The 13,684-nt window shown below is 39.7% G+C and overlaps 1 protein-coding gene across 1 annotated transcript in view; it reads right to left on the bottom strand.

Annotated features, from left to right (window-relative positions):
* LOC114052308 (von Willebrand factor A domain-containing protein 3A-like) overlaps positions 1-13,684 on the bottom strand; it is a 64,776-nt gene that overhangs the window by 19,853 nt on the left and 31,239 nt on the right. The window contains 10 exon segments of the mRNA XM_027874857.1: positions 232-302; positions 3,683-3,878; positions 4,843-4,987; positions 5,253-5,327; positions 7,287-7,406; positions 9,176-9,201; positions 9,203-9,337; positions 10,379-10,459; positions 10,931-11,034; positions 11,220-11,358. Of these exon segments, the coding sequence (XP_027730658.1) occupies positions 232-302; positions 3,683-3,878; positions 4,843-4,987; positions 5,253-5,327; positions 7,287-7,406; positions 9,176-9,201; positions 9,203-9,337; positions 10,379-10,459; positions 10,931-11,034; positions 11,220-11,358 (1,092 nt within the window).

The raw sequence follows: 13,684 nt of genomic DNA on the forward strand, positions 1-13,684 counted from the left end.
TAATCCATAGACAGAATAGGTTGTTTTTGTGATCAGATTGGAAGATTTTCCAAAGGTTCATTGGCCCCAGAGCTTCTTCCTCCAATGGCCTGAAATTCTTCCTAGGTCAGATATTGAAGGCCTCCATTAAAACAGAAGTATGTGGTTGAGTAGGGGTGGGTTGGAGGGGAAAAGAGTGGGAAAAACCTGTTACTGAAGGAAGGTAATTAGGTAATTGTCAGAGAGAGTCACCTTTTGGGAGTAGTTGATGGCCTTTTCCATCTCCAAGGCGATAGTACTGATATCATCACTCTCGAAGATGCCTGGAAGCCAAACACTGAGTGACTGTGGGAAATTGTTTTTAAGCAAGAACTATATGCCAGAGGAGTTAATTAAAACAACAGAAGCTTGTGTTCTGCAGGGAACCATTGGAACTTAGATGAACCATCTTCACAGCTGTTTTCTTTGGTAATTTGGAGGAAAGGGGTAAATGACTTATATATCCTGGCTCCCCATTTTGGGCTCTTATCACCAGACCTCACTGACTTTTACTAAGAACAAAGCCTTGATTCCACCTCTAAATCCTGAGACTAATTTTGGATCTTGGTGAATTGTACCCTGCCTTAAAGGGAACCCAATATATGCTGATTCAGATTTATACAACTAAGTTAGATGTATCTGGTTATCTGCTTTATAAGATGATTCACCTTAGATTCCTTTATTTAGCAAATTTCCCTTATAATTATTATTAGGATTATATCTAAGGATTATAGAAAGGCAGCGTCAAAGCAAGGATGCTCAAGTTCAAGTCTCACCTATGACAAATACTGAAAGCATGGCTGTGGACAAGTCACTTTTTTCTGTTTTAGGCAAGTTAATATATTAATCAGTAAGTATTTATTAGATAATTAGTATGTGCTAGGCTCTAGATGGCCCAAAAACACAAGTAAAAAGCGTGACACAGGCCAAAAGTTTGCAGAGAAGGTGCTGACCTGTACTAATAATAAAATCAGATCCAGTCCCTATCCTGTTATATCAACATCAGTATTGATATAATGATTAAAATATATTAGTAATAATGGCTTCCATGTGTTTTGATTTAGCATAGGGTTGGAAAGCACATAGGAGGCAGCTAGGTGGCTCAGCAGATAGAACACTAGGCCTGAACTCAGGGAGACCTGAATTCAAATCCCACCTCAGATAGTTTTGTGACCTTGGGCAAATCTGTCTACTTCTGTTTCCTCAACTGTAAAATGGGGATAATAATAGCACCTGTCTTGCATGGTTGTTGTGTGGATCAAATGAAATGATATTTGTAAAGTGCTTAGCACAGCACCTGGCACATAGTAGATGCTATACACATGCTAGCTATTACTGTTTTGTTGTTTTTGCTAGGCAGTGGGGTTTAGTGACTTGCCCAGAGTCACACAGCTAGTAAGTGTTAAGTGTCTGAGATCAGATTTGAACTTGAGTCCCCGGACTCCAGGGCAGGTACTTCCTCCACTGCACCACCTAGCTGCCCCTGTTCACTATTATTATTAGCAGACCTAGATTCTAGTTGCAGCTCTATTACTAACTAACTTCATGATGCCAGGCCAGTTGCACATGCTTCCAGAGTTTCAGTTTCCTGAAGACCTGAAATGAAATATCAGGTCTTAGGACCATAGATGATTTCTAAGATCTCTTCTAGGTCTGAAATGGGCTTTATACTTCTCAAATTATACTCACATCTGTGATTTCATACCAACATTTCATGCCCTGTGATGTGAGTGGGGTGGGTATGATAATTACCATTTTATACATAAAGAGATTAAGGCACAGGGATTAATCAGCTTGCTTAAGGTTATATAGTAGCAAAGTCTGACTCGCGGTTTTAGGATCTTTCCATTAGATTATTCCCATTTTAGGACTTAATTCACAAAAGTTTTATTTATACATAATATTTCAGGAACAAATCTATTGTGAAATATTAAGTATGTTGGTATGTTTCTTAAAGGAGTGTTTGTGAAAGACACACTGAAGCCATTGAAAAAATGGTCTAAGAATTGAATTGCACCCAGGTAGATATATAGGAATAATGGGAAGGATTAGAGAAGTGGATTTATGAAGGCGTTGGTAAGACTTTTCCAAAAAATGCATTCGTTCTTTTTCCTCTTTTAAAAGGGAACACTCTTACCTGGCTGAACATAGACCTAATGACTACTTTGTCTCTTGGATATCATGAAGGCATATTGCATAAACTGACAATTCTGGGACCACACTCAACCTAGGATCAAAACTAAATAATAAAGAGAAACTAAACCCAGAAAAACTGCAAGTTCAGTCCATAACTTACAGGTCAGAATTTGGCAGGAGGTAATCATGGGAGAGTCAGTCTCTCTCTCTCTCTCTCTCTCTCTCTCTCTCTCTCTCTCTCTCTCTCCCTCTCTCTCCCTCTCCCTCTCTCTGTCTTTCTCTCTGTCTCTCTCCCCCTCTCCCTCTTTCTCTCTCTCTCTTTTTTCTCCCTCTCTCTCTCCCTCTCTCTCTCTCTTTTTCTGTCTCTCTCTCTTTCTCTCTCCCTCTGCATACACATACACATACACTTACACACATATAGAGAATCTCAAAAGTCTTAGTCTTATTAAGACTTTTGGGATACCCTGTACATATCTATATCCACTTACATACATACATATATAGCTATGTATATGTATGTGGATATATATATATGTGTGTATATCCACATACATATATTCTCATATTTTCTCTCTCTCTCTGAAGGTTGTGAGCTTCAGAGGCTCATTCTTTCTGCTTAATGAGGAATTTCAACACACCTCAATAGGAATGGTCCAAAGGAAACTTAGGAAAATTATCTTTACTGCTGTCTGTGGGCTCCCTGGAGGAATTTTCCTTGTAAATTGCAGCCTCCATATCTATTCCTCATATTCACTCTGCTGTATGTATGTGGTATTTCCCTCTCATTAACCTCAACACTGTTCATCTCTTTTCTGTAACACCTTCCTGCTGGTTATGGTTGAGGAGGGGCAGTTCTGGACTGCAAACTACATTTATCAAAGGTTGACATGACTCCTGATTGGTTGAGATGTTGCTGAGTGCAGATGCAGCACGAAGCCTAGGGCTGCCTCTCCCCTACCTTGCCTGAGTGGGAGTGTTACATATCTGTATGTGTATCTACTCTGCCAGGTGTGTGTTACTCTTACAAGTTGTTAAAATTGAGTACTTGCAAAGTAGTTTATCTGATTGAGTCAGTTCCTGTTATGATGATAAATGATGATTTGTATATTTGTGTTTGAGCTAAAAATTTCCCTCAGTATGATCAGGGTATATTGTAATTTTGTATGCCTAAGAAATTTACATTCCTGTTTTCAAAGACAGTCTCAAGTGTGTGAGTTGGGTTCAGTCTGCCATGATGCGTTTTTGCCAAAGCTAAAAGATCCCAACTTCACAAGGTTTGTGGGACATGTGTAGAAGCACATGACCATGGGAGTATTTCTAATAGTCTGGTAGACAATGCTACTAAGGCTTTTATTTTTTATTTTTTATTTTTGAAAGAGAGGTGTCTCACAGGTACATTTGTAGTGCGTCACTGTTCTGGAGTGAAGCCACCACTCTGGTCAGGCACAGGTTATAGCCTAATTACCAATCAGTATAAAAGGCAGAGAATTGCTCCCAAAAGGAGAAAGCAGCCAAGACTTTCACTAACCTGTGTCACCAAACCAGTGGAATCTCCCATTAGAAGCACGAGTGACCTCCTTGTAAGCAGAGGCCGTGTCGGTCCTGTTGGCATAGCGGGCAGGGACTGTGCCATCCATCTCTAACTCGTTGATGTGGAACAGGCAAACGTGAATCCTCAGATCACAGCCACCACAGGTCTCGGCGACGTAGGCACTGACCATAGGCTGTGGGAAGATGAGTAACTGTAGGGGCTCACAGGCTTCAGGGTGCCTGAAGCTTGGACTTCAACATTCTGACTCCATCTTACTACAGACTAGGAAGGGAGATGGAATTGCTCTTGCCAGTTGATCAATAAGGGGTCAACACCTAAGTGGAAGAGAGGCTGGTGGGGCTTCCTAAAGACCCTCCTGTTCCTGGGAAGGGAGGAAGGATGCTTGGAGAAGACTCTACAAAGATTCAGATTAGATGGCCTCTCAAATGGAGATTCCTCAAGGATGGCATGAGGAAAGTCATATATATCCTAGAAAGAAATTCTAAATCACCCTGAAAAGATGGGAGGAGAAATAGAAGGAAAATACATTCTCTTCTTCCACTTTTGGAAAGTATCTCTCTGGGCAGACTGATCCAACAGCTGGCTTCATTTGTCTCTATACTCCTTCCCATTTAATTTCTTCTGCTTTCTGGACAATGGGGCAGGCTGACTTACAGCCTAGGGGCTCTGTTGTCCTGCCCTCTATTATAGTGATAACTGAACCAGGCCTGGAGCTGGATTGCTCCAGAAGAAGCAGGCAAGTTGACCTGGTCTGTGCATTACTCCCAGAAACCTGCAGAAGTTCCAGGAAACTAAATCTTTTCATTTTCCTTGTCTTTCTGCTTTCCCTTTTCATCCAGAAGATCAGAATTTCCACTGTATCAGGTGCAGTGGGGCATTCTTCTTTCAAGAACCTATTTAGACATTCGGTATTGAAAACTGCTTCTGAGGTTTCTTTGAAAGTCAGGCCTTATATTGTGTGTGAGATTTCCTTGTCTTAAATGCCACCAGTCTGGGGAGTTATATTCATTTATACAAATCCCTGATCATTTCAGGAGACGTTTATCACCATTTTGTAGTAGCCTCTAGAATGGCCTGTGGGTCAATCATCATTGACAAAAAAGTCCTGGAGAGTCTAAAGGACCCATCCTACATACCATTTCCTGATCAGGTACTCCACCAGTGAAGATGTAGATGCCTTGGGAACTGAACTTGTCTTTATCCTTAAAGTCCACTTCTATTGCCTTCCTCATAGCACTGAGGACATTTCTGCTGCCCTTGCAGTTCAAGGACAAGATCCAGCTAGAGGGATGAGGGGGAAAGGTCAGAATTCAGAGGGGTGTGTGGAGAGGATATGATTGTTAATGAGAAGCTGAGAGTAAAAATAGAAATTTGTGGGTGGAGGGAGGATGGAAAAGAGGGTCTGGGGAAGGTGACTTTCTGTTGTATGCCTGTCAGAGGATGAGAGAGATGGCCAGGCAAAGTTAGAGATTGCAAATAACAATGGCTCAAGCTTGAGCATCCTGAGGACAAATGAGGAGTAATATATCTTCCTCCTATCACCTACCGCCAGGCACTTTGCAAGTTGTCTTCGGTTAAGGGAACCATTTCGGGTCTCCAGCTTTCAACTATACTTCCAAACCTTCAAAGAGAATCATCGTCATCATTGCTGTCATTGTCACTATCAACATAATTACGATCACCATCCCCTCCCTTTATATTGTTATAAAGGGCTTTCCTATGTATTTGAGAAGTAGTGTTGCACAGTAGACAGTCACCCTTAGAGCCAGGGAGACCTGGAATCTGGTCCCAATTCTAACACATACTGACTCTTTGGCCCTGGGGCAAGTCACTGGACTTCTCAGGGCTCTGGACACTCGTGCTAAGACTATATGTTGCAGAGAAGGTGCTGAACTGCACTGGTAGAGGGAGTTTCCTTACCTGGGATCTCCTTTTAACAATGAAATCAGTCCTCAGCCCTTCCTAGATATTATCTCATACAATCTTTACAATAAACCCGGTGAGGTAGGCAGAACAGAAATTATTATCTCTATTTCATCTCTTGAGATTCTTGGGAAGCACACCAAAAGTTATTTGGGAAATAATATGTAGGTATCTATTTAAAATGATAGGGATAAAGATTGGACCAGTGATTTTATTGGCATAATAGAGAATTCCAGAGTGAAGAGACTCCTTCTTCCAACTCAGGTCAACACCTCTGCCACTTACAGTCATCTAAGATATGTCAGAGGAAGGATAGGAACACAGGTCTTTCTGGTTAGGAGGATGGTTTGATATCTTCTCTTTCATGCTGCCTTTCCAAATAGTTTTGGAGCATGTTTTATATTAAAGCAGGTTAATAGGGAAATAATATTAATAATAGCTAGCATTTATATAGCACCTACTACGTGCCAGGCACTGTACTAAGTGCTTTACAGATATCTCATTTGAATCTCACAGTAACCCTGGAAGGTAAGTCCAATTATTTCCCCCATTTTACAGCTGAGGAAACTGAGGAACAGAAAGGTTAAGTGATTTGCCCAAGATCATGCATCTAGTAAGTATCTGAATATGGATTTGAACTCCTCTTCCTGACTCTAGGCCCAGAACTCTATCCACTGTGCTATCTAGCTGCAATAACTGGTATAGAACAAGAAAAGAAAAGCGACTCCTACCACAGTTAAAAAATGTCCCTTTAATTGAACACACATGCATAGACACACGTTTTCCCAGAATAAAACTTGATTAACAAGGGAATAAGGGGGTCCAGCTAACTATTGTTGACCCATGAGTCAACTTTCCTGCTTTCGTAAATATAATAATTACACGTATTTGAACTTTTTTTTTTTTGGATACCTTGGTGTCTTAGAGTCATTCTATAGGACTCTAGCTGTAGAAGATATAGGAGATTGGACTGGTTATAAGCTGATCCTGGGACGTAGCCTAGGAACTGCTTTTTGGAAAAAATAAGTCTCTGACATAAGCTTAATTTTTTTTGTTATTTGTTTCATTCTTATTAAAGTAGAACGAACATAGTAAAAAATAGTTTCTCTATGATTTTTTTGGGGGGGAAGGTCTTAGCTGAATTCAACTCTTTAGCTGATTTAGTTGAGATTTTACTATGAGATTTTACTAAGACTGGTTAAAAGTAGGGTAACGTAGGAATTCAGATAACTGTTTGCAGTATTATGAGCTTTGAATATTTTCAATTTGAACTCATGGTCTGGAACAAATAATCCTATGAAGCAAGGCAAGTGTGAACCTTAGAGTTCATCTGTCTTTTTTTTTTTTTTTTTTAAATATCGCAGCATAGGAGTCATCAGAACAAACCCGGCCATGGGATTTGGTTACATTTTATCCTGGTTGATCAAGTGGTGTGTTTTGGGGCCACCTATCACCATTGCCTCAATGGACTCCTACAACCACTTAATTATTCAAAGCTAAAAAAACGAGATCATCCAAATCAGATAAAGCGATAGCCATCAAATGACGTTAAGTTCCTTTAATATCTATCACTATCCTCATCTTGCTGCTAGCAACCTCTCTTTGTACAAACTCCCTCCCAATAAATATAACCCCACTCTCATCATCAGAAGCTTACGCAATGATGTTGAAGCAATCCTTGTTTGACAATTGTTCCTCAAGCAGAAGTCTTAAGGAATGTTGGATATGAATAATGTACATGGAATTGGTCACTGAGATATCCACCAGTATAACCACCCTAAAAAGAAACACAACCTTTAAAAGGAGAACTGAATCTCTCAGCTAATGTTTATTTTGTTCCATTTTACTATTTAAAGTTTTTTCCAGGGGGAATTTCATGAGCTGAGCTCAGCACTATCCAAAATCTGTACAATTTGAAGCCAATAAAGGTATGGCTAGAATACTAGAGAAAGTGGCCTGAGAAGGGTGGATCATTTCTTCCTCCAGAAGTCTCAAAATATGGAATATTTTGACAGGGATAGTTAGAGCATGGTCATATCCCAAGGCATGGAAATGAGTAAACTGACCTCCATTTCCTTAGTTCAAAGCTGTAGGAGTCAATGATCCTGCAACTAAAAATCATTGTGGGGGAAATAATAATGATAAAAATTGCAGTGGGAGAGTGAGTTCGAAGGGTAAAAACTACCTGAGAGTTGGATTTGTTTCTCAATGGGTGTAGCGTTATTGTCATAAAAGCAAACAGAACCAAGCAGTGTCAGGAGGCTGGTTGGTTGGGTGGAAGGGAATGGGGACTTGCTTAGATCAGAGCTGAAGGGGGAGTGACTCATGGAAGTTTGCCATGACATGATCTTTGTGCCATGCAAGCAAACAAACAAACAAACAAAACAAAACAAAAAAAAAAAAACTTGCGCCTGGTCAGAGCTTACTGGGCCTTTGGGGTGGATACTGTGAAACATCTATACTTTCACTCTCCAGGAGCCCCTTCATTATCATATTAATGAAATGTTAATAGGGGCTTTGACATCACATAAGTTCCTATCCGGCAGTGAGAGGCCTCATTGAGCTTGCATGGTCTTGGGAAAGTCCCTAGACCAGAGAGGGGTGAGGCTGACTGTTCAGCATATGGGGGAAAGGGCTCAGCATATGGGGGAAGGGATTGCTTACACAGTATATGGGGAAAGGGCTCAGTATATGGGGGAAGGGGTTGCTTTCTCAGTATTTGGGGAAAGGATAAGGAAAAGCTTAAGACCTTGCTGCTCCTACTCCAAAAATAATAGTTAGCATTTATAAGGTGTGTTGAGGTTTGCAAAAACACTTTGCAAATGTTATCCCATTGTATCATAACAATTCTGCGAGGTAGGTGCTATTATTATTTCTATTTTACAGATGAGGAAACTGAGGCAGACAAACATCAAGGGAGAAAAGAGGATGTATCATGAGCTGGAGAAGGCAATTTATGACATTAATATATACACATTTCTTTTCTTTTTTCCCCCAACTTTCCCTTCTTCTACTTAGCTACACCTCTTTTTTTTTTCTTTTTCACATTTCCCCCCTCTTTCTCCTCCCTTGACTAGACCTTAGGACTAGTGTTCTCTATGGAAGAGTACTTACCCTTACTGTTGATTCTCAGGACTAGAGAAGTTTCCTATCCTCGTTCTAAATCAGGGATTCTTGACTTCTTGTGTGTCACTTGTGTCAGTTCTTTCCCTCGTACAAGTTCACGGACTCCTGAATCTATCTACGAACTCCAGGTTAAGAACCCCTGATAAAGGTGTTGTTCTTGTTTGGTCACTTCAGTTATGTCTGACTCTCTGTGACCCCATTTGGGGTTTTCTTGGCAAGTATACTCCAGTTCATTTTACAGATGAGGAAACTGAGGCACACAGGCTTAAGTGATTTGCCCAGGGTCACACAACTGGCAAGTATCTGAGGCTGAATGTGAACTCAGGTCCTTCTGACTCCTGGCCTGATGCTCTAGCCATTGCAGCACCCAGCTGCCCTATGATAATACCATCACTAATGAAGAGTTTAATGAAAATTCACCATGTATGAAGTGCTGTGTAACAGAAAACATAATGAAGGAGACAGGGAACCACATAGGAGAAAATACCTTTTTTCACAGACTGTGCCCCAGATTCTCCTGCTGGAGATGGAAAGCCACTCAATCCGCCTCTCGAACATCCGTATGGCATTGCTGAGCTGCTTCTACAAACCCCCAGGTCAGACAGACTCAATGAACAAATGTTTCCCAAGGAAGGCAAACTAAGGGATCTGGGAGGAGGGGTAAGTATTGTGGTAAAGTCAGGGGACTCCTCTGTTCAGGTTCCAGGTATTGTGCTAATGGTTTCACAATAATAATTATAAGAACAATAACAACAATAATAATAAATCCCATCGGGGAGGGGAAGGGAATAAATATTAGATGGCCCAGCGGATAGAGTGCTGGCTCTGGAGTCAGGAAGACCTGAATTCAAATCAGACCTCAGACAATTACTAGCTAAATAACTTTGATCAAGTTATTTAATCTCTATTTGCCTCAGTTTCCTCATCTGTAAAAATGGTGATAATAATATTGCCCACCTTCCAGGGTTGTTGTGAGGATCAAATGCAATAATAATTGTAAAATGCTTAGCCCAGTGCTGGTACATAGTAGGCACTATATAAATAATAGCTATTACTACTACTACTACTACTACTACTACCACTACTACTACTACTATTATTATTACTACTACTACTACTACCACTACTACCACTCCCACTCCCACTAATAACACTACCACTACTACCACTACCACTATCCCTACCACCACCACCACCACCACCACTACCACTACTACTATTACCATTATATAGCACCTACTATGTACCAGACACTTTACAAATATTATCCTCACAACAACCCTGAAAGATAGGTGCTTTTATTTTCTCCATTTTATAGATGAGGAAACTGAGGCAGACAAACGATAAATAACTTGCCCGGTGTCATATGGCCAGTAAATGTCCAAGGCTCATTTTAACTCAAGTCTTCCTGACTCTAGACCCAGTGTTCTATGCATTTTGCCACCTACATGGGAAAAGTTGGGTAAGTTGGCCTTGAATTAAAAAAAAGACAGATAAAGTCAATGGGGAAACTTTTTTATTTCCTCTTATGTCTGCCTTCTCCCACTCTTCCTACTCTGTGTGTGTGTGTGTGTGTGTGTGTGTGTGTGTTTGTGTAGATCAGGCCAAAAGCCAATCACTAACCTGATAGTCATACAGATGGGGTGGGTCCACATGGATATTCTTCATGGTTCCATCATGCCATTCAAACTGCATCATTGCTTTCTGCATACAGGGGAACAGTATAGGGAAATGGGGTCAAATCTTACTTGTGCACTGGCCTCTTGGTATCATGGTAAGAAGGGGGAAAATGAATTACAACCACATTTAAGGTTATAGCAACCGCCACCATGTCCTCACCTTCCTTGGGAGACAGGTTGATAAAATGTATAACATCTAGCTACCAAAAAGAGTGCTCTTTTCAGATGCTTTTCTACATGTTGAAGGAACAAACAGTGAGATGGAGCACACCATCCTCTATAAAAAAGGTTTGTTAGATTTAGAGTTGGAAGGAAAATTAGAGGCCGTCTTAGTCTAATTCTCATCTTTTACAGGTGAAGAAACTGAGGCACAAAGAGTTTAAATGATTTATCCAAGGTCACACATATAGTGAGAAGCAGAGTCAAGATTTGAACCCATACTCTGTACCAGATGCAGTATTATTTCCATTAATACATCCTGAGTGTCTTGAATTACCTCATGGAGAGTTGAAGCTACTGTTTTCTGGAAACTGGGCACAAATTCTTCCATAGGAGAGAATGCATTAGGAGCCAAAATTTGGTAAAGGCTTAACTTCTTGGCTGTAAAGACAATAAAGTTCAGGATACACACACACATGCATATGTATGTATGTATGTATGTGTATGTATGTGTATATATGTATATTTATGCATATATTTATATGTGTGTGTATGTGTGTGTGTATTTTTAACAAGACCTAATGGGTAGTATTTAGTTATTTGTGTCCACTCCCTGAAGAAAATACCTTTCAATCCATTGGTCTTCAGCCAGTCTGCAGAGGTTCTGGTCAAGAAGTTTGGGATTTTAATTTTGAGAGGGCCCTCATGCTTTGGAGGCTTGGGTAAGAAGCTGGATATAGGCAATTTTGTAAACTCTGTAGAAATCTAAATTGAGCATAAAAATATCATAGAGTCAAACAATTTTAGAGTTAGGAAATACTTTAAAAATCCAAGCGTCCTCAGCCATTAGATTGGTATCTACCAGTAGACCTAGAAATCTTATTTGGTAAATCTCTAAGCTAACCACAAGTATCCCAGCCTTCTCCACTTCACCTTTCCCAGGGACTGCTAGAATTACCAATGAGAATTCTGTCTAATACAGTCATCACTCCCCATTTCCCTAGCCTACACAATAACTTTATTGTGAGTACTTTCTTTACTCTCTTCCCCACCAACATTGATATTTATGTTGGAAAATGTACATGCATGAGAAAGAAACATAAAGTCGTGCTCATTTACTATGTTCTTTTAAAAAAATCAATTTCAAAATTAAAATCTTATAAATAAAAATATTTATTTTATAAAATTTCAATTTTATTAAAATTTATTTAAAATTCAATTTATTATTATTCAGTTTTGTGATTCCAAATTCTCTCCCTTCCTTTTCCCTTACCCATTGAAAAGGCAAGAAAAGTCAAATTTATTACAAATATGTATAGTCAGGCAAGACAAATTTCTACATTAGCTATGTTCCAGAAAGAAAAAAAAAATGAAAGGCAGAGAAAGGAAAAAAATATGCCACATTCTGCACTCTGAGTCCATCAGCTGTCTAACTAAAGTTGAAAGCATGTTTTATCATAAGTCCTTGGAATTGTGATGGGTCATTGTGTTGATCAGAGTTACTAAGTCTTTCAAAGTTGAATCTCTTTAAAATATTATGTTACTATATAAATTGTTCTGGTTCAGTTCACTTCACTCTATCAGTTCATACAAGTCTTCATCATTTCTTACAGCACAATAGTATTTCATTATATTCTTATATCATAACTTGTTCAGCCATTCCCCAATTTGATATGTCTCCTTAGTTTCCATTTTTTGCCATCACAAAAAGAGCTGTATAAATATTTTTGTACATATGGGTTTTCTTTCTCTTTCTTTGATCTCTTTGGGGTGTAGATCGAGTATTGTTGGGTCAAAGGATATGTACAGTTTAATAACTTTTTGAGCATAGTTCCAAATTACTTTCCAGAATGGTTGGGTCAGTTTGCAGCTCTATTTTCTCACATCCCTTCCAACATTTGCCATTTTATTTTTTTTTTGTTTTCTTTTGTTATGCTCTTTGTATCATGGTAAAATGTGGATGAATGTGTTATAACCACTTTTTTTTTTTTTTGCATAGGCAGTTGGGGTTAAGTGACTTGCCCAAGGTCACACAACTAGTAAGTGTCAAGTGTTTGGTCTGAGGCCGGATTTGAACTCAGGTCCTCCTGACTTCAGGGCTGTAGCTCTATCCACTGAGCCACCTAGCTGCCCCTGTTATAACCACTTCTAAGGTTAGAACATGTACCACCATGATTCCAACCTTCTTGGAATCAGCAGCAAAGAGGGGAGGAGGAAACTTCTGGTCCAGACCCTTCATTTTGAAGATAAGGTAGCTGACAATCAAAGAGAGTAACAGACTTGACTATGAACACATAGTACAAAGTCAAGATTGAAACCTAAGTTTCTGGTCCAGTGCTATTTTACCCCCTGCCATGCTATATTAAAAATGCCTTTGTTCACTTATGCTCTAGTATTTTTGTTGTTCAGTTGTGTCCTATTCTTTGTGACCCCATTTGGGATTTTCTTGACAAAGATACTGGAGTGGTTTGCCATTTCCTTCTCCAGCTCATTTTACAGATGAGGAAACTGAGGCAAACAGAGTGAAGTGACTTGCTCAGGGTCACACAGCTAGTAAGTGTCTGAGGCCAGATTTGAACTCAGGAAGATGACTTTTCCTGTCTTCAGGTCTGGTACTCTATCCACTATGCCACCTAGCTGCCCCAAATACACCAGAATACTGGGTGAATAATATATGTATTCATTCTTAATCTTACTTTGTTAATAACTGTGTTTTCTGTTAAGCCAAAATGACATGCACTATTTATTGTGCCCATTAATATGAAATGAAGAAAAAGAAAGAGGGCTTTTGAAGCTCTACCTAACATTAGGCTCTAGTAAACAACTAACTTAAGTTGTTTCCAAGTTCACATTAATTATACCCACAAAGCACTGGGATTGTTCTAATTGAGGCAGGAGAATAGAAGCATTATCTTCAAGGCATCTCATAGTCACATGAAACCTCCTTCCATGGAAGTCATGAGGGGAACAGAGAACACCTGCAGTTCTCTCCTTATGGAAGTGAAAATGACCAAAAGTGGTGAAAACCATTTTTGTCTTCCCTGGGGCACATCGAAGAGGGAAAATGAAGAGAAAGTAAAAGAATCAGGCT

Source organism: Vombatus ursinus, unplaced genomic scaffold, assembly GCF_900497805.2.
Source record: "Vombatus ursinus unplaced genomic scaffold, bare-nosed wombat genome assembly UNPS02014807.1, whole genome shotgun sequence".
Classification (NCBI taxonomy): domain Eukaryota; kingdom Metazoa; phylum Chordata; class Mammalia; order Diprotodontia; family Vombatidae; genus Vombatus; species Vombatus ursinus.